At 38.7% G+C, this 23,010-nt stretch overlaps 2 protein-coding genes across 2 annotated transcripts; both read left to right on the top strand.

The window, feature by feature from the left end:
- The first annotated feature begins 4,610 nt into the window (after window positions 1-4,610).
- LOC104908412 (uncharacterized) lies at window positions 4,611-5,975 on the top strand. Its single transcript, XM_048647055.1, has 4 exons — window positions 4,611-4,712; window positions 4,830-4,956; window positions 5,134-5,360; window positions 5,403-5,975. Exons 1-4 carry the CDS (start codon window positions 4,611-4,613, stop codon window positions 5,973-5,975), a joined length of 1,029 nt encoding a protein of 342 aa, XP_048503012.1.
- Window positions 5,976-11,190: 5,215 nt separating this feature from the next.
- On the top strand, window positions 11,191-15,921 carry LOC104908413 (uncharacterized). The gene is made up of 5 exons (XM_010697530.2): window positions 11,191-11,280; window positions 13,283-13,336; window positions 13,593-13,895; window positions 14,013-14,827; window positions 15,750-15,921. Exons 1-5 carry the CDS (start codon window positions 11,191-11,193, stop codon window positions 15,919-15,921), a joined length of 1,434 nt encoding a protein of 477 aa, XP_010695832.2.
- The last annotated feature ends 7,089 nt before the right edge of the window (window positions 15,922-23,010 follow it).

The raw sequence follows: 23,010 nt of genomic DNA on the forward strand, positions 1-23,010 counted from the left end.
AGCAGTTTTAACCAAAAGCTGCAAAGATGAGACAATAACATAGATTTAGATTCAGACAGGCACCATTTATTCAGTTTTCACAAGCAGGAAGATAAATGGATTGGTCAAATATTTGAGCTTGTTCATGTAAGTCTTAATAAACAACAAGTAGAAGTCTCCCTTTCTCTATTAATTATACACCTTGAATAGAATTCAAAGATAGTAGCTTATGTCCAGAATGAATATGAGATAGGGGAAGAAAGAAAGACAGAGAACAGAAAAAAAAAAAAATACAAAACACATGATAGAAAGGGGCAATCACCGATGCAACATCAAATTCAGTAGCTACAATATTTGAGACTCTCATTGCACAGTCAACCTCTAATGGTTGTCTTATGAGTTGCATTGATGGTGATATCATCACTGCTTTTCCATAAGCTATCTAATTATAATGGCTACAAAAGGAAACAAAAGCAATTTGAACTAACACCAATACTTGAATTCAGTATCAGATTGATTATGATTACAAAAATAGCTAATTGTAACATGAAATCCACAAGCAGAAGACATTGCAAATTTCGATCTATATTCAACTACATTAGTAAACTACTCACAACTAGCACCACTATAACACACTATTACAGTCGCAATCACAAAGTGTTCAGAAATAACTAATTTGTAACATGAAATTCATAAGCAGACGACATTTTATATACAGATTTGACAATTTCAAGAAAATCAAATAATAATTAAATAATTTCCTCGGATAATTTCCTCAGATAATTTTGTATTAAAAAAATTTATATGAAAATTTAAGGCAAATAACCTTGCAAAACAGATTCAAATTGTTCGATTAACTTGAAAATAATTAGCTGGAATGTATCTTCTTGGAGATATAGTCGAATCACCAAATTGTGCGATGAACTGGAATTGAAGAGTAAAATTACAATATTGCCTTTGTGTTGAGTACTCCATGAATTCATTAGAAAGTTACCACACATTTCACTCTTCCTCTTTTAAAAGGCTAAATGCTCAACTTTACTTTTTATAATAAACACTTCGTTAGTAAACTCAACACAACAACCACAAAAAATCTCATAATCTCATTTATACTAACTATAAACTTAAAACATGAACACAACATATCAAACACATTGAAATTATAGATCAAAAATTAAAACTTCAAACAAATTGAAAAATCCAAAAGCAATCACTAGACAGAGAACAAATAAACATGAAGAACATAAAACTTACAATACGGATCAAGAAATTGAAATTTCGGAGACCATAACATCAGACATTGTGCAAAATAAACCTGATTACAAAAAAACACAAATAAAATAAAGAAAATTGACAAAATTACATCGAAACTCAAAACTATGCTTGTACTCATCAAGTCATGTCATTAATCGAAAACAAAGAAAACAAAGGAAAGCAATAAAACCTGGTTTTTTGGATTTGGTGAGTGAAGAAAGAGAAAAGTAAGGAGGAGTGCCAACAGTTATTAAGGAGAGAGTAAGAGTAAGGAAAGAGAAACATGGGGTTTGTACTCATCAGATCATGCGTCTAGTACTATGGTTTTTTGGGCTTAACCCAGTTAAAGAATTTTTAAAATTTTTTTGGGGCCCTTCTAAAGGTGAGGCGGGCCCTGTTCTGAGTCCCACTTTGGACTTACCCAGGGCCGGGCCCGGTTTAGAGCAAAAATTCAAGGATACGCAGTAAGTGATCCTAATTTCTAGCCATGACAGTTTTTTTTTCAATTTAATTATTATGAAAGATTTATTATTATTAATAATAAGCAAATATAACAGTTTTTATTATTTTCATAAAAAAATTAAAGCATCACATACTAATTTCATAGCAAAGATAACACACATTAACATAAGTATTAAGTGATATATTATCAATACAACCTAACATAACAGTTCTACGGTTAAAACGTTAAATTTAAAATTTACATAACGGTTGGTTAAATAAGAGTTAATTTAGGGGGTCATGTTTGCCCTTTTTTTTGTAGTAGTGTCATTAAGCTAATCATGGTATGTGTGAGAACTCCAAAATTCTCTATCATGTTCAATGAATCTCTTCATGGTTTCTTTGAGGCTAAGAAGGGCATAGGATAGGGGGATCCCATATCCCCCCTACTCTTTGTGGTATGCATGGAATATATGTCTAGGTTAATGAGAATGCTTCAAGAATTTCCTATGTTCTCTTTCCATCTTAAATGTAAAACTATCAAGCTTCACCACCCGGTTTTTGCTGATGATGTGATACTTTGTTGCAAAGGTGATTTTCCCTCAACCTATTTGATGCTACAAGCTTTCCATTTATTCTCTAAGTCCTCTGGCTCAAAGATAAATGAAGCGAAATCTTAGTTTATTCAGTGGGTATGGAACAGTATGATATTCAGAGGTTAAGAGATGTGTCTGAGTTCAGGCATAGCAGGCTACCTTTCAAATATCTAGGGGTGCCCATATCTGCAAAAAGAGTTTATGTTCTTGAGTGCCATGTTGTGGTGGATAAAATGTGTAATGAGATAAAAGTTTGGCAATTAAGGAATCTATCATACAGTGGTAGACTTCATCTTGTCAACTATATACTATTAAGTATACACATTTATTAGGCTCAAATATATGTTCTTCGTAGGACTGAAATTGCGCAAATTAGTAGAGCATATCTATGACATGGTTCTTGTTTCAGTATGAAAGCTGAAATGTGGCTTGGGAGAGAGTTTGTTCTAAGAAAAAGGTTGGTGGTCTGGGGTTTTGAAACATTCAGATTTGGGACAAGGCTGCCATGATGAAATATGTATGGGCTATTACAGCTAAACAAGATTATGTGTGGATTAAATAGGTGACTGGGGTCTATGTCAAAGAAGCCAACTGGTGGAATTATGTTCCACAATCAGGTTGCAATTGGTATTGGAAACAGATCTGCAGATTAAAGGAGGAGGCCAAGCTCATCTATAGTGAAGCTGATCTGAAAAATTTACCTCCATTCTCTTTCGAGAAATGTTATCACCTATTGATAGGTGAAGTTGACAAAATTCACTGGAATAAATATGTATGGAATAGGCTTTATGTTCCCAAACATAGACTTATTTCATGGCTTATAATGTTACAAAGGTTTAGAACAGCTGATAATTTATTGTGCGTTGGATTACGTAGTGATGATGATTGTGTTTTATACTCAGGGAAAGAATCACATAAACACCTATATTTTGAATATGATTACTCCCAACAATGCTTGAGAATGTTCTAGAATTGGATGGGGATTTGTCAGTCTCATAAGTGGTTTAACATAATATTGAATTTCTTGTCAAAAAGCAAAAGATCTCAGTTTCAGAGAAAAGTGATAGCTGCTGCATGTTGCGCCATGACATATTTTATTTGGTGGGCAAGGAATGAAGTGATCTGGAACATGACATTATGGAGGCCTGAATCTATAATTAAGAAATTGCGAAGCACAATTTTGTTAAAAACTAGTCTGGTATTACCTCAAAGTGTCTGTATGTAAATGATAAAAACTAGTTTAAGAAGTTAAAGTGTGATTCTGTATAGATTTGTTGTTATTGCTTGCCTTGTGTGGGAGGAGTCCAACCTAGTTGGTTTGCTCCCCCTTGGTTGAGCGTTTAGGTTGTATTGTTGTTTGGTAATATATATATATATATATATATATATATATATATATATATATATATATATATATATATATATATATATATATATATATATATATATATATATATGTGTGTGTTATATATATATATATATATATATATACACACACACATATATATATATATATATATATATATATATATATATATATATATATGTGTGTGTGTATATATATATATTATGTATGTATATATATATATATATGTGATATATATATATATACACACACACATATATATATATATATATATATATATATATATATATATATATATATATATACACACATATATATATATATATATACACATATATATATATATATATATATATACATATATATATATATATATATATACATATATATATATATATACATATATATATATATATATTCTCACTTACATAGCAAAAAAAAAAGTGTGATTTATGTACATAAAGAATTGAAGAAAAAAATCACCTAATTAGGGTCATCAATTACCTAAAATCACGCCAATTAACTCTAATCTTGGACGATCTTGTGTGATTCTCTCCCATTTCGAATTTCATTGTGCCAATTGTCCATTACTTAGGCTTTGTACACTTGGCAAAAAAAAATCATGATTTATTGATACATAGGATTTCATGGCCTTGCCCCACATGACAGCTAAGCAAATTTAATTAGCTTTATATATAATAGAACTAACTAGTTTTGGACCATGCAAAAATGCACGGGAAGAGATTCGCTCAATAAGTATATTGCTGCAAAGAAACAAAAAAGAAGTAAATAAATTGTCCATTTACGTTCACATGGTATTAAAAAAAAGAAATCATGAGCAGGAAACATACACGAATTTTTTTTTGAAAAGATGAGAGTCTAGAGAGAGAGTCGTGCTTCTCTCTAGTTTTTTTGCGATATTGTGAAATTGTTCTTCGTTGTTCTAAATTTGAACCTCGGCGTTTGCTAGAGCTATGGCAAAGGGTTCAAAAAAAGGTAATGGAGGACAGAAGTCTAAGCAACCTGTGAAAGTAGTGAAGAAATCTCAATCAGGGGATGTAAAGAAGAAGGTGAATGTAAATGATAATTATGATATACAGGACAATGCTTCATTGAGTTGGACGTCGTAAGACGAGAATGATAATGATTCAGTGGCATCTGCGAATTTGAATGCGTCGATGATGGATAGTTAGAATGCTGAGGCTGTAAGACAACAGATGGATAAGTGGATTGAATCAATACATACTCCATTGAGGCCAACGCCTGGGAATGTGGTGAATCCTTCCCCCCATCCAATGCAACAGTTAGTGAGCAATACAGGTAATCCTCAATCATGACGTACTAGTTTATTTGAGACGATTAGAGAGGAAGGACTTAATCTGGAGATTCCGGTGAGTAATAATCCTAGTCTAGCTGTTAATGAGGTGATCATAACTGAGGATGATGTGAAGGATGAGATAGTTTTCTAGGAATCAGCTGTTGTTTGCTATGTTCTAGGTATCAAACCTCCATTTAGAATTATAAATGGATTCATTAGACGAGTGTGGGGAAAATTTGGTATTGATCGGATTGCAATGGGGAGTAATGGAGTTTTTGTAGTGAGATTCAGGTCCATGGAAGGGAAACAAAAAGCTGTAGATGATGGACCTATCTTATATGATAGGAAGCCAGTAATTGTGAAGAACTGGTCACCTAAGTTGGATCTTATGGCTGAGGAAGTGAAGGTAGTTCCCACCTGGGTGAGATTGCCTGGATTACCTTTGTAGTATTGGGGTCCTTCTGCTTTGAATAAGATTACTAGCCTTATTGGGAAGCCAATAAGAACTGACCGAGCTATAGCCCAGAAAGACATATTGGAATTTGCACGAATCTTAGTTGAAGTTCATCTGGACTGTTGTTTTCCTGAAGAGAGAAGGTTTATGAATGAGAAGGGGGTGAGTGTCACCCAGAAGGTTGTGTATGAGTGTAGACCAACATTTTGTGGTGATTGTGGGAGCATTGGACACACTGTGGAGGAATGTAGGAAAAAGAAGTATGAACTTGCGTTGAAGAAAGTGAAGCCTAGGCAAGTATGGGTGGAGAAGAACAAGATTGTAGGTGCAAGTAAACCTGCTAAGACTGAAGCTGGGGCACAACCTACTATTAAGCAGAAAGAAAATATTGAGCAGGCTATGATGGCTGGTAATCAGGGTGACAAGCAAGTGGATGTTCAAACTAGAGTTGATATCCAGGGCCAGGTGAGTACAGAAGCTGGCACTTCAGGCCATGAGGCTGGTGCTAGAGGTACTGATGTAAACTTGATGCAGGGTGAGGAGCTGCTGGTTCCTCCAAATGGATAAAATTGGAGTGTGGAATGTCAGGGGCCTTAACAGTCCAGCAAAGCATAATGATTTTAAATGGTTTTTGTCTCATCATCAAGTGGGATTGTTTGGTCTCTTGGAATCTAGGGTGAAAGCTAGGATTTTCCTAAGGTTTACCCTAAGGTTTGTAGTGGCTGGTCTATTGTTACTAACTATCAGTATCATAGTGGAGGTAGAATCTGTTTGATTTGGCCGCCTCACATATTTGTGGTGAATGTGTGTGGATTTGTGTAACATCCCGAATATTCCCGACCAACTTACAGAGGATTAAGCACAGCGAAAGAGACTCTAGTCGAGATAACCCGGACTATTACCATCACACTCACCGAACTACATCGAAGAGCGTGGAACTCAATTCCTAACTCTATTCAAACTAATTAACTATTACAACAATGCCCTGATTCTCAAACTCTATTCTCATAAATTTCTACAGAAAATCCGGCAAAATTTCCTTTGAAAATAAGACAACGCTAAAGCAAGAAATAATTTAAACCTGTTTGAAATTTCAATAAATAAAATACTCCAAGTTCAACAACCTCAACGCTTTCGCGGAGCAACAACCAATCAGAGAATCAGGAACACTAGCTAACGATTCTTAGATGGAGAAATAAAATATAGAAAATAAACGATTAACTATTACAAAGTCAAGCGTCCTCACTTCGATAGCAACTATAATAATACACCATCTCGTATCAGCTTCAACTTGCAGAAGATTAACCCACGGCTTCATCCTGAAACATTTAAGATACTGCCACCCACCAAGTGACATGCCACAGAAATGACAAAACAACATACACATCAACAAAGCTGAGTACTAACCCGTAAATAAGCTTAACAAATGCTTTGGTGACTTTTACTTGAAAACGACTCTCACACAATTAACACAAGTTCAACAATCATACCAATCATAGCATGCTTAGCAGCAACATTCTTGTTGAACATACATATTACATTTCCAATTCCACATTTCATAATACATCATCAATCACATGGTAACAAACATAATAAGGTGACTCCCAACAATAACATGTTTCATATATTTTCATTTAATCAACCTTTAAACTTTCCATGATTCCATATTAGGAATTTGAGGTCACCAACTTTGATATAAATAATATCTCCATTTCCTTTAGTCGACTTCTTAATGGAAATTCACACTTATGCTTTCATACTCTATCAATCATTCCTTTATACTGTCTTACACAAACCCTTATCAGGCAATAAATGACATAACAACTTCCATCATAATAATTCCTTATAGGGAATCCAATAACGAGATACAATTCCTTATCGGGAATCCACATAACAAGATACGATTCCTTATCGGGAATCTAACATTAGTGTCACTTACCATGATATTTCTCCTTATCAGGAAACCAATATCAATATTCATATTCATCTACTGAATAAACATTTATTACTTACCTGATATGATTCCTTATATGGAATCCGATATCGAAACAACTTACCACGATACGATTTCTTATCGGGCATCCATTATCGATATAACTTTCATACTTTGAAATAACATTCCTTTTAACCAGGGGAAAGAGAACGCGGTGGAGGAGACAAAGCTTACACTCCGACAGTGGGGGTCGTCACCCAACCATTCACTTTACTTTTGGCCAATAACCGCGACTAGTCCAGAGTACATTTTTCCGCTGATTTCATCATCCATCCACAGGTTTCACATTACCTGATATTTTGCCCGATTATCGCCCCACAGATCAATGGGTAGGTTTCCCTGTGGGGCCCCCAAGGTTCACTGTCCATGGGGCACTGTTCATGTCACCTCATCCGTCGACTCAGACGAGGCTACTTTCCCCTTTTTGATTCCTTTCGATTATCGTTCTTAACTCAATCAGATCATTCATATAACTCATCCAATAATATTAGTAATTCTTATCATCTTTTGAACAGCCAACCACACGAACCGACTTTACTTTAGAGAACTATACTCATTTACCATAGTACCTTCATACATATTTCGAGTTTACTACATTTACGCATTTACATTCAACTCAATTTCCAATTATAAAACTCATAACCACAATCATATTCAGCAGCATATTCATCACAATGACAAAAGTCTCTCAGTTAGGATTAACTAACGAGAGTTACTAAGCCAACTCCAATTGTTACATGCTTTTGCATATGGATAGTTCATACTAATTTTCCTTTCCATAAACATCAATCTATACTCATCTCGTCAATAACATTAGTTATCAAGTCCCAACAACACTCACAATATATAGGTCTCTCTCATAGAATTAACTAAGGAGAGTTAACATAAATTTCACTCAAGATTCATGAAACAATGGTTGATTAAATTAATCATTTAAGGGAAATATTATCTCGTATGTCCACTTCCAATTATCCTTATAGATGATAACCATTAATCAATTGTATTCTTAACTAATAGGTACTCCAATTACAAATCATTAATCATGGTAAAACACCACATTAATAATCATATAAAACGAATATATCTTATTCCAATTAGATTATGCAACCATATAACCGAGGCTACATTGATGTAATTCATAAACTTATACTTGAGTAATCTCAAGTATTGACTTGGCTCTATGAGAACCAATTAAACAATACAACTTTACCATATTATTCCATCTATATTCATTAAACTAAAATCATTTATTGAACACATCCTCAGGAATCGTCTAATCCATAACAAGGTAAACTAACTCCAGTAATCTTCTAATAAACAATAGTAATTGGTTACATTTCTTCGACTTCTTGTGATATTACTAACTAAATTGATGCACTTAAACACTATAGTGACACTATTCCCCCATATAGGTTCATATGAAGTCTCTAGTCATATTATCTACCCCTCTTCGAAACTAATTACTCATGAATGCACATTAATAATATAGACTTTCATCTGATTACTCGCCTTCTTAGAGTCATAATTGACAAGAAAATCATTTTGGTTAAAATTAAAACATTAACATTATATTACCAAGTTTAAGACATTCACGATTAACAATTCATAGTTCTTTTTCCTACTTATTACTAAATATTTTATCCTCTAAAACTCATAAACCACCATTACATAAGATAATACTATAATTTAGTTTATGAACCAATTGCTAATTAACACATAATGAGTACTCTTTTAGAAAATTAATAATATAATAAAATAAAATTCCGAGATAAAAGTATATAAATTATAGAATCATGACCCTACAACTGATGTTAGACCCAACAATATTATTTGAACAATGAAAACACAGAACAAACCACCACAACCAAGAAGAGCATTTACAACCGAGGTGTAGAACAACAACAACTAACAAAAACAACCATCAGCAACATCGAACAGCAACAACCAACAGCAACAATAACAATACAACACAGCAACAATAACACAACAACAACACCACTGGCAATCTACCACAATAACAACATATCAACAATACCCTTGGGTTTTTAATTTAGATAAACAACATTAGTTCAACATAACTATTCGCATAATCAACATAGTAAGGAAATTATAAACTTCAATTAGAACAAACCCATTTAAAAGAGAGGTAAAAAGAAGTTAGTACCTCTGCTCTTGTGAGCAGCGAAGAACAGAGGGCAGAGGGGAGAGAGAAATCAGCAACAACGCAACAAAAACGAACAAGGGCAACACCACCGCCCACGAACCACAGCAGCGCGACAAGATTCCAGCGACTGTTTATCGAGCAACAACTCACAGCAACAACAGTAGCAAAGACGAAGAGAACAGAGGAGAGAGAGAGAGATGCGAAGGAATTAGAGCATCAGCACCGTGTTTGGGGGGGAACAACAGCATAGTAAAGCTCCGGCGAGCTTGGGGAACACCGGCGAAGCAACGACAGAGGAGAGATAGGCACGATTGGGAGTTGGGGTTTCACGGGGAGGATGAGGGAGAAAATGGGTTTGGGGTTTGTTTGGGTTGTGAGTGAATAGAAGATTCGAGAGAGAAAAAGAAGTAATTGGGGTGGGTTTTGGGTCTTATCTCCCAAACCGACAAAGGGAGCTAAATGAAACGAAAATCGACCCAACTTAATAAAACGCAACAATTCAGTTTCATATTTTGAATAAATGCTACTTAAATAAATTTTATATGATTGAAAACCAAAATATCAATTAAATAACAAAAATGATAACTTTTCAAAATCAAATATATAAATATATTACAAACGCGACAAATGAAAATCATATTCCAACGCAAATAAAATAAGAAATACGACACACAATTAACTTAATAAATATAATTAATATTTAATTAAACGCACTTAAAATAGGCTATTACAATCTGGCTCCCAGTTTATTCACTGTGAGGTTGTTCGCAAGGCTACTGGGAAACAATTTGAGGTGAGTATAGTTTATGGTTTGAATGATACAAGTGGTAGAGAGAATCTCTGGGATGCTTTATGTCAGATTAGCTACTCAATTAGAGGTGCTGGGGTGGTTCTAGGTGACTTTAACAATGTGCTTAACATGGGAGAGAGATTAGGGTCTACCATTACCCTAGAATAGATTGCAAGTTTTAGGCAGTGTGTCAGAGATTGTAAGTTATCTGATCATGTATCTAGTGGCCCATTCTTTACCTGGTCGAATAAGGAGGAGGAAGAGAGTCGTGTGTTTTCTAAGATTGATAGAGTTCTTTGTAATGACATGTGGAGTGATGTTTTTAAGGAGGCTGTTGCTGTGTATTTTTCCTGAAAACATATCTGATCACTGCCCTTGTATTGTTCACATTGAAGCTGCTGTGAGGGGTAGAGCCAAGTCCTTTAAATTTTATAACATGTGGGGTAAGGCTGAGGAGTTTATGAACATTGTGCAAACTTCTTGGCAATGCTCTATGACTGGTGTGGCCATGTATAGAGTAGTGTGTAAACTGAAGGCATTAAAAGGACCTCTCAGAACATTACACAAGAAAAGGTTTGCTAATATAGAGACTGATGTCATGTTTGCTCTGAATAAGCTTACTGGCATTCAGGAAGCTATCTATGCTAAGCCCCATAATGTTGTCCTTCATCAACAGGAGGAGAGAGCAAGGAAGGAATATGAGGAGATCAATTTTGCAAGAATGAGTTTGCTCAAATAGAAAATTAAGCATGAATGGATTAAGGGAGGAGATGATAACTCTGCATATTTTCGAAGGAAGCAGACTCAAGTATTGAGGATAAAAGATAGTGATGGGATGTGGAGAGAAGGTCCCAAGGAGATTGAGGAGGCTTTTCTCAAGTACTATGAAGGGCTGTTGGGGACTGAAAGTGACGCTGAAGCTTATGTGCGTAACACAATAATTGCATAGGGAACTGTGGTGTCTGAAGCTCAGCAAGTTGCATGTAATAGCCCTGTTTTTAAGCGCGTTTATTAAATATTAATTATATTTATTAAGTTAATTACGTTTCGGAAATTTCTTATTTTATTTGAGTTGCGAAGTATGAATTTTATTTGTCGTGTTTGTAATATATTTACTCAAGTTTATAAAATTATTATTATTAAAATTATTTTGAGTCTTATGTGCGACTAAGTTGAGTGGTATTTGGCCCAAATAGAAAACCGAAGTCGGGTTCCCATCCTTTAATGTTGTCGGTTTGTTTTGGAGGATAAACTCCAAATTTCCTCCTTATATCGGTCCACTAAGCAATAAAACCAAAGGAAAATCCAAAACCCAAACCCATCTCATTTCCTTTCTCTCTCTCCCGTGTCCTCTGTTCTCACTGGAAAACCTCAAACCCCAATTGAAAAAAACCCCAAAACCCCGTGAAACCCCGGCAAACCCGCGCCGTCGTTGGCCGTTTTCAGCTCGCCGGAGATTCGCTGTTGTTTGTCGCAGCCCTGTTTCTCTCTCTTCTCGTTATTTCTTTTCGTGCGTCGGTACCGGTGGTTTTACGCCGGCGGTGTTGTCGCCTGAACCTAGCTTTTGTTGCAGTTGTTCTCCTCTTCTCGCCGGTGCTCAGTCGGCTTCGAATACTCAAAACCCCCCTCTCTGTTCGTCGATATTTGTGGGTCTGCTTCTGTTCGTCAGTGGACGACGGTCGTCGGGCTGCTGTTCATCGTGGTCGGTGATCTCCGCCGCTACCGGAGGAAAGTTCCTCCCTTTGTCGTGGTCTCCCCTGCTTCAAGAGCAGAGGTATAATATACCTTTTTCCTTTTTGTTTCCTGATTTTCTATTTGTAAATTAATTCCAAGCTGTTGTCGTTGATGTGCTGTTGTTAAGGTTGTTGTATTGAATTATAGGAGTAGTCATGTTGGTTATTGTTTTGTTGTTGTTGGTGGTATGCGTTGTTGTGGTCGTGGCAGTGTGTTGTTGTTGTTGGTATTGTTCTGTTGTTGTTAGGATTATTGTAGTGGTGGTGTTGAGTTGAAGTTGTTGTTTATTGTTGTTGTTATTGGTTGTTGTTGGTGGTGGAGTTGTTGTAGTTGTGGAGTCGTTGTGGTGGCTGTTTTTGTTGTCGTTGTGCTATTGTTGGTGTTGTAGTTGTGTTGGTTTATAAAAGAAGAGATGCTGTTGAATTAGTTTGGCAAGAGTTAAGTTTAGTTAGTTCAAATCTATAATTTAGAATTATGATTTGAGGATTATGGAATGAGGATGCTGAAGGTTAATAATTTCTTGATTAGAATTGGTTATGGTTTTAGTTGGTAGTTGAGATTAGTTTGAGAATAGTTACTAATTATTGTTATTGTTATGAGGTAAATTGTTGGAGAATGATTATGGAATTGAATCATTTGGAGATGAAGATTATTGAAGGTGTTGTTGGATTTGGATTGCGATTCAGGTAACTTTTATGTTCAGTAAAATCTTTTACTCATGTCCTTGTGTGTGTGTGTGTGTGAATATTTGTGTTCTGTTTTCGATAAATAAGTTCGTATTATGGCCATAGTTATGAATGTCATGTTGTGAGTTGATTCTCGAAATGTTATTCGATGAATATGAATATGCAAATGTTTTGCTGGCTTAGTTTATGAACTGAAAATAGTAAGTGTGCAAGGTATGAGTGGAGGATGGTTACTCTTTTGACCTGGTACAGGTCGGCTACGCTCCATTGCGAACTTTGGGGGTAGTGTTGTTGGACTCCATAGCGCAGCTTGGAGGCAGTATTTGTCCTTTTGTCCAAAGCTTGTACTTGCCACTGATTTGTTTAAGAGAGTGAGCTATGCCAGCGTCATTACGAAATGAAAATGATTTGAGACATAAAATGTTTATAACGGGCTGAAGTAAAGGTTACGAGTTTTCCACTCATTTTGGAATTTTGTTTGTTTTATATTTCTCCCTGAATTTGCAGGTTTGGTGTCAAGAGCTCGGGAATGGAAGTGGAGCAAGAATAGGATTACGTTTTGTAAAGGATTGAGTTTGTATCTAGATAGTGTATTTGAGATTAGATATTTATATTTCGTTGTATACAATATTTGGGAATACTAGTCGAGATATTGGTGTACTCGAAGTCTTATATAAAGGATTTTGTTTTGTGGGCCAATGCCCCACAGGTCCAAGATCGTTTTCTAGGTTATGTTTCCGCTGCGAGTAAATGTTTATTTCGAGGCTTATTAAGCATTGATTGTGATTAGTGGATCTTAAGTGTATTTACCTAGCAGCTCGGGAAAACGGGCTGTTCCATTGCACTATGTGCTCCTTTCACTGCAGCTGATGTGAAGGCTGCTCTTTTTGACATTGACCATAACAAATCAGCTGGGCCAGATGGATATTCTAGTGGTTTCTTTAAGGAAGCCTGGGGAGTTGTGGGGAATGATATTATAGATGCAGTTCTGGACTTCTTTGGAACTGGAAAACTTCTCAAGCAGATTAATGCTACAAATTTGTGTCTGATCCCAAAGGTGGAGCAACCTGAGGATGTCACTCAATTCAGACCTATAGCCTGCTGCAATGTCCTGTACAAGGTAATTTCTAAGTTACTGTGTACTAGTCTGAAAGTAGTGTTGCCTAGGCTCATTAATACAACTCAAAGTGCGTTTGTAGAGAAGAGGTGTATAATGCATAATATATTGATTTGTCAGGATATATTGAATCAATATAAAAGGAAGAGTCAACCTGCTAGGTGTACCTTAAAAGTAGATCTAAGGAAAGCATATGACTCAGTAAGTTGGAAGTTTTTAAAATCCCTACTCAAGAAGCTTAAATTTCCAATTCAGTTATGTGAGTGGATTATGACTTGTGTGTCTTCTCCTTCATTCTCTATTAGCCTGAATGGTGGGATGTTTGGTTTCTTTAAAGGAAACAAAGGGTTAAGACAAGGTGATCATGTCTCTCTTTTGTTATTTGTATTGGTGATGGAGTATTTTACAAGGATCCTGATAAAAATGAGTAGAAGGGAGGACATTGGATTTCATTATAGATGTTCTGGCCTTAAGATCACTCATCTTGTATTTGCTGATGATCTCATGATGTTTTGCAAGGGTGAAGTCAGATCTCTGATGTTGTTAATTAGAGTTGTGAAAACATTCTACAAAGCTTCAGGGTTACAGGCAAATAAGGATAAAAGTGCAATTTATTTTGGGAATGTGACTGAGGAGATTCAGCAAAGGATAATTAAGGTCTCTGGGTTTACAAAAGGTCAGTTTCCTTTTAGATATTTAGGGGTGCCTATTACCTCAAAGAGACTCACAATAGCAGATTGTGATTTTCTAGTTGATAGAATTATGAGAAGAATTTTGTGTTGGGCTGCTCAAAATCTTTCTTATGCTGCCAGAAATGTTCTTATCAACTCTTTATTGTTGAGTATTCATACATATTGGTCACAGATCTTTATGTTGCCTAAAGGTGTGCTGTTGAAGATTATACAAATTGCAAGAGCTTTTCTATGGGAGGTGTTGTAGCCTGAAAATCAAAGGCTACCAAGATGACACGTGGCTTAATCTTAGCTTTACATGTGGCGCATGTTTATGAAGGTAAAGTACATGGGTCAGAAAATTATGTGGGCTAAAATACACTTTTCTGAGGAAAAAGATGTACTAAAACCACTCTTATGGCCCAAATCTATACTTAGGCCCAGCTAAAGCAGCTTATATCCCTGCATAAAGGTGAGGTGTACTGACCAATCAGTACCTGCCACGTGTCACCATTTTATTGCTTAGCCAATAAGATGCTCCCAAATTAGGGTGACATCAAGGTACAACAGTCATTTCAAACAGTATAAATAGTCCTTGAAATCAGGGGAAAGGTACGTTTTTCAGAGCATAGTACTGTTATTCTGCCATAAATTCTCTCTCTCTCTCACTTTCTCTCTCAAAAGTTCCTTCATATCCCTGATATCTGACTTAAGCACCGGAGGGGGAAATACCACCCAAACCTCCAGGGTGGGTCCCTTTTTTTGCAGGTTGCTAGTCGGAGCTCAGTATCGGGATTCGAATCCAATCATTATTGCACGAGTCTCCATATTAAGAACCTGAAGTTGGGAGTTATTGTATTAAATTACTAGTTTCATACTACGTAACATTTGGTGCCGTCTGTGGGGAGACGCAACAATGACTGATTGTCACTCATCAAACATTGCTAGGAATAGAAGTTTTTGAATTCAAGTAGAGGATATAGTGGATGACGAGAGGCCACCCCGATGACGGGACATGCACCATGCTGCCGTTCATCTTGACGGAAGAAGTGGGACCCCTGTCATCCAGGAGAATCTTGATCGTCCAGTAACGGCTGGTCATCTGGAGACTGTCTTAAATGACTTCCAGACCAGGATGACCGCTGTTATGGAAGAGCAAATTAAGAACAACATGTTGTTCTTTCAGATGCCCAGGAGGAGAGGCTGTTGAGCCGCTCAAGGGAAAGTCTCAAAAAGGTCGTTCAGGAACCAGCCGGCCACCTCGGCCAGAGCTTTCCAGGCCACCTTCTAAGGGAAAGCAGCCAGCTGTTAGTGAGCCAAGGAGGAAGATGAACTGGAAGCTGGTAGTCCGTCCATGAGATAACATTCCTCCCACTGTCGCATGATGGAGACAGATGCTAGGGAGTATCTAGAGGCCAAGGGGGTTGCTGCGTTTCAGCGTTCAGCCTCAGGTTCTACTCCTTACATGAAGGACCCATCTTTGAGAGTTCCATCTAAGACAGTAGGAAGAAGTCATGGACCTTCGGCTATTCAGCCAAGGCAAGAAAAAACAGTGGTACAACCTATGGTGTACAGGCGTCAGGCCATCGCCAATACCTCTTCAAACCCAGTATTGAAGAAATATCGCCGGGAGCACATATCCCCTGAGGGACATGCGGGGGCACTCCAGATTGATTGGCCGACTCCCTTTTCGATCAGGATCATGGAGTCTCCTCCTTTCCCAAAGGTTAAGGTCCCGACGATCGACCCTTGTGATGGTACAACAGATCCAGACAATCATTTGTCAGCCTACAAACATCAGATGTACGTCCAGGGGTGATGACGCTACATGGTGTAAGAACTTTCCGGCCAGTTTGAAGGGAGTGGCGCAGAAGTGGTTCAACAATTTACCTCCTAACTCGGTGAATAATTTCACTGAGCTTATTATCTGGTTCACCAGCCATTTTGTGGCAAATCGTCAAGAACAGAAGACAAGTATGCATTTAGGAAAGGTAGTTCAAGGGCCTAAAGAAGCCTTAAGGAGTTATGTGAAGCGGTTCAATTTGGAAGCATTGCAGATCCAGGATCTGAATGCTGGAGTGGCGTTTGACGCCTTCATCCGAGGTCTAAGACCTGGCAGCTTTAAGTTTGATTTAGTGAAGAAGAAGATAACAACCTTAACAGAGGCTCTGAAGGAAGCCAAGCATTCATCCATGCCACGGAAGTTTGTGCAGAAGCCAAAGCAGCCGGAGGCGAAGAAAACTGAAGAGGCAATTCAGCCAAAAAAGAGTCTTCCCAAGAAAGCTGAAACTTGGGCGATGACTACAATGACCACCTCGTCCAAGAGGAGCAGGAGATCTGAGCCGGCAGCCTCAGTTGTACCCATAGAGTTCAACAAAGATCAGTATTCCATTCTCATGGAAATCAAAGATCAGCATGAATTGAAGGCGCCGACAGAGATGAAAACACCCTACAGAAATAGGGACAAAAGTAAGTACTGTCATTTCCACAAAGATTGTGGTCATGAGACGAATGAGTGCAAGCATCTCAAGAGAACGTTGGAGGATTTGGCCCGAAAGGGAAAAATGAACTCTTATCTACCCTCGTCAGGAAGGAAATTCCAGAAAAAAGATAATCGTCAGGAAGAAGGAAAGATGACAAAGTACTGATGAAGACGTGGTAATGTTAATTTCGGGGGGATTCGCAGCAAGAGGTCCTACAACTCGCGGCCATAAAAATTATCTGAGGGAACTCAGCCAGGTGATGCTCACCAATCAGGCTGAGGCTGATCCTTTCCCCAAGATAGTGGTCAATGAGCATGATCGAGGAAAAATAAGAACACCTCATGACGACCCGCTGGTGGTGGAGATGAAGATTGCTAATCTTAGGGTAAGACAGATCCTCATTGATATAGGAAGTTCTACCGACATCATCAATGCGGATTGTCTTTCAAGATTGAAGTTTGATGAAAATGATTTGGTTCCTGTTAATCATCCTATCATTGGTTTTGGTGGAGGGGTAATTCATCCTATGGGGACGGTTACCCTACCCGTCAGAGTTGGAGACAAAGAAGCTGCAAGAACACTCTTCGTGAAGTTCCTGGTAGTACGAGATCTGACAGCATACAATGTCATCCTCGGACGACCTACCTTAAATCATATCAAAGCTGTCACATCTGATGCTCATGAAATTTGAGTGTGATAGTGGGAAAATTGGGTCGTTGTATGGAGACCAGCAGGCGGCAAGAGAATGCTATCTTACTACTTTGAGACCATCATCATGGAAGGAGAGATCAGAGCGGCCAAAGGCCATGGAGGATGAGCCGGCTGAGAAACTGAAAGGCCATATAAGTGAGTTGAAGCATGAGGTAGAGAAGGCACAGGGAAAGCCCCTCCAAGAGGGCAAGCCGTCCATGCTCTTACCTAGCAAGAAAAGGAGATGCTTAGCTATCAAAAAAGAGAAGAATCCATCCGATGAAGTTATGGCTATCATGAGCTTGGGACTAGAGCGTCCAGAGCCAGTAGAGAGCCCAATGGAAATCTGTTTAAACCCAGAGCGTCCGGAGAGGACATTGAAGATTGGGTCTGTCCTAGTTCTAAACTAAGGACCTTGGTTGCGTTGCTGCGAGAGTTTGAAGATGTTTTTTGCTTATACCGTGGAAGAAATGCCAGGAATTGATCCCGAAGTGGCAGTACATAAGTTGAACATTGATCCGGGGCAGAAGCCAGTCCGGCAAAAGAAAAGGCATCTTGGGCCGGCAATTGATAAGGAGGTTCAGAAGCTGCTCCAATCCAAATTCATCCGCGAAACCTATTACCCGGATTGGGTGGCCAATGTAGTAATGGTTCCCAAGCCGAATGGTACTTGGAGGATGTGTGTTGATTACACAGATTTGAACAAGGCTTGTCCTAAGGACAGCTTCCCGCTGCCCAAGATTGATCGGCTGGTTGATCCACAGCAGGGCATGCACTGCTTAGTTTCATGGACGCCTACTCAGGCTTTCACCAAATTCCTATGTGGCCGATGATCAGGATAAAACCTCTTTCATTACTGAAAAAGGGCTATATGGCTGGCTTCGGATGCCCTTCGGCCTGAGGAATCGCCGGCCACATTTCAGAGGCTCATCAATACTGTCTTTCAGCCGCAGCTAGGGAAAAATATGGAGGCTTATATTGACGATATGATCGTCAAAAGCCGAGAGGAAAAGGATCACTTGGAAGATTTAAGAGAAACCTTCATCACCTTGAGAAAGTACAAGTTAAAGCTCAATCCGCATAAATGCGTATTCAGCGTAGTGGCCGGGAAGTTTCTATGGTTTTTGGTCGATCAACGAGGGATTGAGGCCAACCTTGACAAAATTCAAGCAATTCTGAATATGACCTCTCCGTCCAAGATCAAGAAGGTCCAGCGTTTGACCGGATGTCTGGCCGTGGACGGTTTTTATCAAAATCAGGCGACAAGTGTCATCACTTCTTTGCAACCATAAAAAAGAATGCAAAGTTTGAATGGACAGAGGAAGCTGAGAAAGCACTTCAGCAGGTTAAAGACCATTTTCGGCAATTACCTAGGCTAATCAGCCTAGCCGAAGGGGAATAGCTGTATGTTTACCTGGTCGTGTCTCCATTCACGGTAAGTGTTGTTCTCCTAGTTGAGAGAGATTCAGTATAAATACCCGTTTATTTTGTTAGCCATGTGCTAAAGGACGCAAAGGCAGGTATTCGTCAATAGAGAAGTTCGGCCTGACGTTGCTAATGGCCAGCCGAAAGTTGAGACCCTATTTCCTTGCTCACAATATTCTAATCTATACTAACCAGCCGTTAAGGCAAGTGTTGTATAAGATGGACGCATTCGGATGAATGTTGAAGTGGGCTGTAGAGCTCAATATGTTTGATCTGACATTCGAGCCTAGAAAAGCAATTAAGGGGCAAGCTTTGGCGGACTTTATTGTAGAGCTCACCCGGCCTACAGTAGAGAACGTCCAAGACCCAGCAGAAGGAAAGAGGCATTGGACCCTAATGGTGGACGGATCATCCACTGTTAATGGATGTGGAGCCGGGATCATCTTTCAGTCACCAGAAGGGGACAAGTTTGAGTATGCTATGAAGTTCCAATTCCAGGCTTTAAACAATGAAGCAGAGTATGAAGCTCTCTTAGCCAGCATCAGAATGTGCAAGGCGGCAGGAGCTCTGGAAATTGAAGGAAAAATTGATTCCCTGCAGCCAAGTGAATGGAGACTTTGAATGCAAGGAGGCGTCTATGAGTAAGTATATGAGCCTGATAAAAGAGGAGGTTAAGTCTTTAAAACGATTTGTCCTAGATCAAGTACCCAGGTCTGAAAATTATCAAGCTGATGCTCGCTCCAAACTAGCCAGTTGGCTGAGGGAGATGTCCTAGAACAGTGTTCTGGGAGGTCAAGGTGGCCAAGAGCATTAATGCCAAGGAAGTCCTGTTTCTTAGCCAAGAAGATAAATGGATGAGCCCCATTATTGAGTATAAGAAGACAAGCCTGCTACCCCTTGATCCTCTAGAAGCTAAGTATGTGAAGCGGGACAAGTGGTTCGAGTTATGGAATGAAACTTTGTACAAGAAATCCTTCAACCGCCTCTTCTCAAGTGCATCAGTAGGAAGGACTGGATTGACGTTTTGAAAGAATTGCATGAAGGAGCATGTGCTTCCCACATTGGGGGTAGGGTGTTAGGAGAAAAGGCTTTAAGGACTGTCTATTTTTGGCTGACCTTGAAGGAGGACGCCTTGCTTTACACGAAAAAATGTGATAGTTGTCAAAAGCATGGCAACATCTATCAGAAGCCGTCCAATTACTTAACTCTAATTCTTTTTCCTCTTCCCTTTGCTAAATGGGGAATGGACATTCTTGGTCCCTTCCCTATAGCGACCGGCCAGAAAAAGTTTATAATAGTAGCCGTTGACTACTTCACCAAATGGGTGGAGGCTGAAGCACTGAGAGGCATTACTACCAACGACGTCAAAGGGTTCATCTGCAAGAATCTCATCACAAGGTTTGGTATGCCCCAGTCCATTATCTTTGACAACGGACCGCAATTTGAAACACCCAAGCTTCGTCAATGGCTGACCGATCAAGGAATCAAGGCTCACTTTGCTGCAGTGGCTCATCCACAGGCTAATGGGCAGGTCGAAGCTTTTAATAAGATCTTGTCGGCCAGAATAAAAAAAAAGCTAGATAATGAAAGGGGATTATGGGTTGAGGAGTTGCAATTAGTTTTATGGTCAATAAGAACAACGGACAAGAACTCGACTGGAGAAACTTTATTCATGCTAGTATATGGCTCAGAGGCCGTTCTCCCCATTGAAGTTGAGGAGCTAACTCTGCGAGTCATGATGTACTCAGAAGATGCTAACTGGGCTGCTCTTCGGACAGCGTTGGACTTGGTTCCTGAAGTTAGGGGCAATGCGCTGCTGAGAATGCAACTCTACAAGTTAAGAATGGCTAGAGAGTTCAACAAAAGAGTGACTAGGCGGCCATTGAAAAAAGGAGACCTCGTCCTGAGAAAAATGGAAGCAGTAGGCCGAGCCAAGGAACTAGGCAAGCTCACTCCAAATTGGGAAGGCCCCTACAAAATCGTCGAAGAGGTTCAAAATGGTACCTTTCGTCTGGAAGGAATGGACGGTCGTTCTATTCCTAGGACGTGGAACTCTGATACTTCGAAAAAAAATACTTTGTTTAAGAAATCTGGAGAAAGTGTAATCTTTTCTTAATGTCTCACAATGAAAAAAAGTAGAAATGTATACATGTACCTTGGCTCTCCGTCAAGCGAAATTCATATAATACAGCTTTACTTCTCTCCTATGACTGTCTATCTGTTTGCTTTATTTGCTTTAGTTAAAAATGCATACCATCGTCCAAACTGACTAATAAAACAGAGCAGCAAGTAAAAACACCTTCTATTAGGAGATCGGCCAACATGTTATCATCCTTATAAGGATAAGTACATGAAATCGACCAGCAGTTTGTTTACTTAAAGAGTTAAACATCTCCTAAACAAGGTCGGCTGGAATTAGGACGCCTTAGTAAAGGTATCTTACTTTCCGTCCAAAAGCCATACTTAGAAATAACAACCTTAGTAAAGGAACAAGTTATTTCACAATTTAACGAAGATGGACGGGTTACAATAACCTTCATAAAACGTCTAAGTTATTAAGCAAATTATGGTTTTTCTCCTTCTTGAAACAAAGAAAGGTCACTAAGACCTCTTCGTCCAAGAAGGGGGGCATATAGAGACCTAATTTATTGCAAAATAACTTCGTCTTTGTTCAATGACGAATGATAGCCAAAATTCAGGCCGAACAAGTTATAACTTAACATTTTTTAAACTTATAAGTTTAAAACTTAGGCAACTGATAAACGTCTTGAAATATGTCTTGAAATATTTGGCCAATGAGAGCCTTTGGATCAGATTAAATGTGTTAGGACGAGTTGTTTTCGTACTTGGCATAAATGATTGATAAAAAACAAGGCGTCCATTGCATAAAAGTATGAAGCTTTGAAGATAAAAAAAAAAAAGACAACTTTTTCATAAATAATAAAAAGGATTACAAACTAGTCTAAAAAGTACAGAAAGAAATTTGAGGCAAAAAAGTACAAAAAACTATAAGTACAAGTGGCCTGCGGCCAAGATGGAGAATGGGAAAAGTTAAGCTTCTGGAGGAGTGTTGTTCTCTTCGTCCTGGGCCTCAACTTCTTCTTCCTCTTCATCTTCTGAAGACTCCTGGAAGACGGGGGCTTCCTCCCCTTTAATGTTAGCTTTGTGCAGGCTCTCTTGAAATTCTAGCCGGCGAACGTACCTAGGGATGTCGTCCTCTTCGGCCAGCATTTCAAAGGCCTGCACGGCCCAGGTTTTCGAAGTTTCATTCACTTCGTTCATAGCCTCCTTGGCCGCCTCCTCGGTAGCCGAAAGCTCCATCTTTAGCACATGGTTCTTCCCTCGGAGATAGCAGTTCTCTCTTCCGAGTTCCGCCGCGGCCAGCAAGGCTACATTCCTCTCATCCTGGAGAGCCTCCTTCTCGTCCAAGAGACTGGTCAGCCGGAGGAGATAATTTTTGATTTAGGACTCCATCTCAGCTGACCGCTTTTCCCAGGCCACCTTCGACTGCTGATGCAGTAGCTCCTACTCGGCCATGGAATACTTGGCATGGTTGGCAGCTTTGGTAACGTCAGTGACGAGTTTCTTGTTCTCTTTCCTCAGCTGCCTTGCCCAGCCTTCAGTAATAGAGGTGCAAGCAAAGAGCTGTCATAGGGAAGACGAAAAGTGTTAGGACGGTTGCAAAATTGAGAAAATATATCTAAGTATAGAATTCGAACGTCCAAGAAAAAGAAAAATTTACCTCTGCAGCCAGTTGAGACATGTAGCCAACATGTCCTGATGAGGATCCCCTCAAACCCTTGATGTAAGGTTCAGGGAAGCATTTGAAAAGCTCCTGCTTGAGCTTCT

The sequence above is a fragment of the Beta vulgaris genome, chromosome 6 (assembly GCF_026745355.1).
Source record: "Beta vulgaris subsp. vulgaris cultivar EL10 chromosome 6, EL10.2, whole genome shotgun sequence".
Lineage (NCBI taxonomy): Eukaryota > Viridiplantae > Streptophyta > Magnoliopsida > Caryophyllales > Amaranthaceae > Beta > Beta vulgaris.

Bases quoted from the DNA above. Each gene is read 5' to 3' on its own strand.
- LOC104908412 (XM_048647055.1), top strand. From the start codon at position 4,611: ATGGCAAAGGGTTCAAAAAAAGGTAATGGAGGACAGAAGTCTAAGCAA. The intron at 4,957-5,133 runs GTAATCCTCAAT...GCTATGTTCTAG, and splicing joins ACAGTTAGTGAGCAATACAG to GTATCAAACCTCCATTTAGA. The intron at 5,361-5,402 runs GTAGTTCCCACC...TTACCTTTGTAG, and splicing joins TTATGGCTGAGGAAGTGAAG to TATTGGGGTCCTTCTGCTTT.
- LOC104908413 (XM_010697530.2), top strand. From the start codon at position 11,191: ATGTGGAGAGAAGGTCCCAAGGAGATTGAGGAGGCTTTTCTCAAGTAC. The intron at 13,337-13,592 runs GTAAAGGATTGA...TTTACCTAGCAG, and splicing joins CAAGAATAGGATTACGTTTT to CTCGGGAAAACGGGCTGTTC. The intron at 14,828-15,749 runs GTAGCCTGAAAA...TTGTTCTTTCAG, and splicing joins GCTTTTCTATGGGAGGTGTT to ATGCCCAGGAGGAGAGGCTG.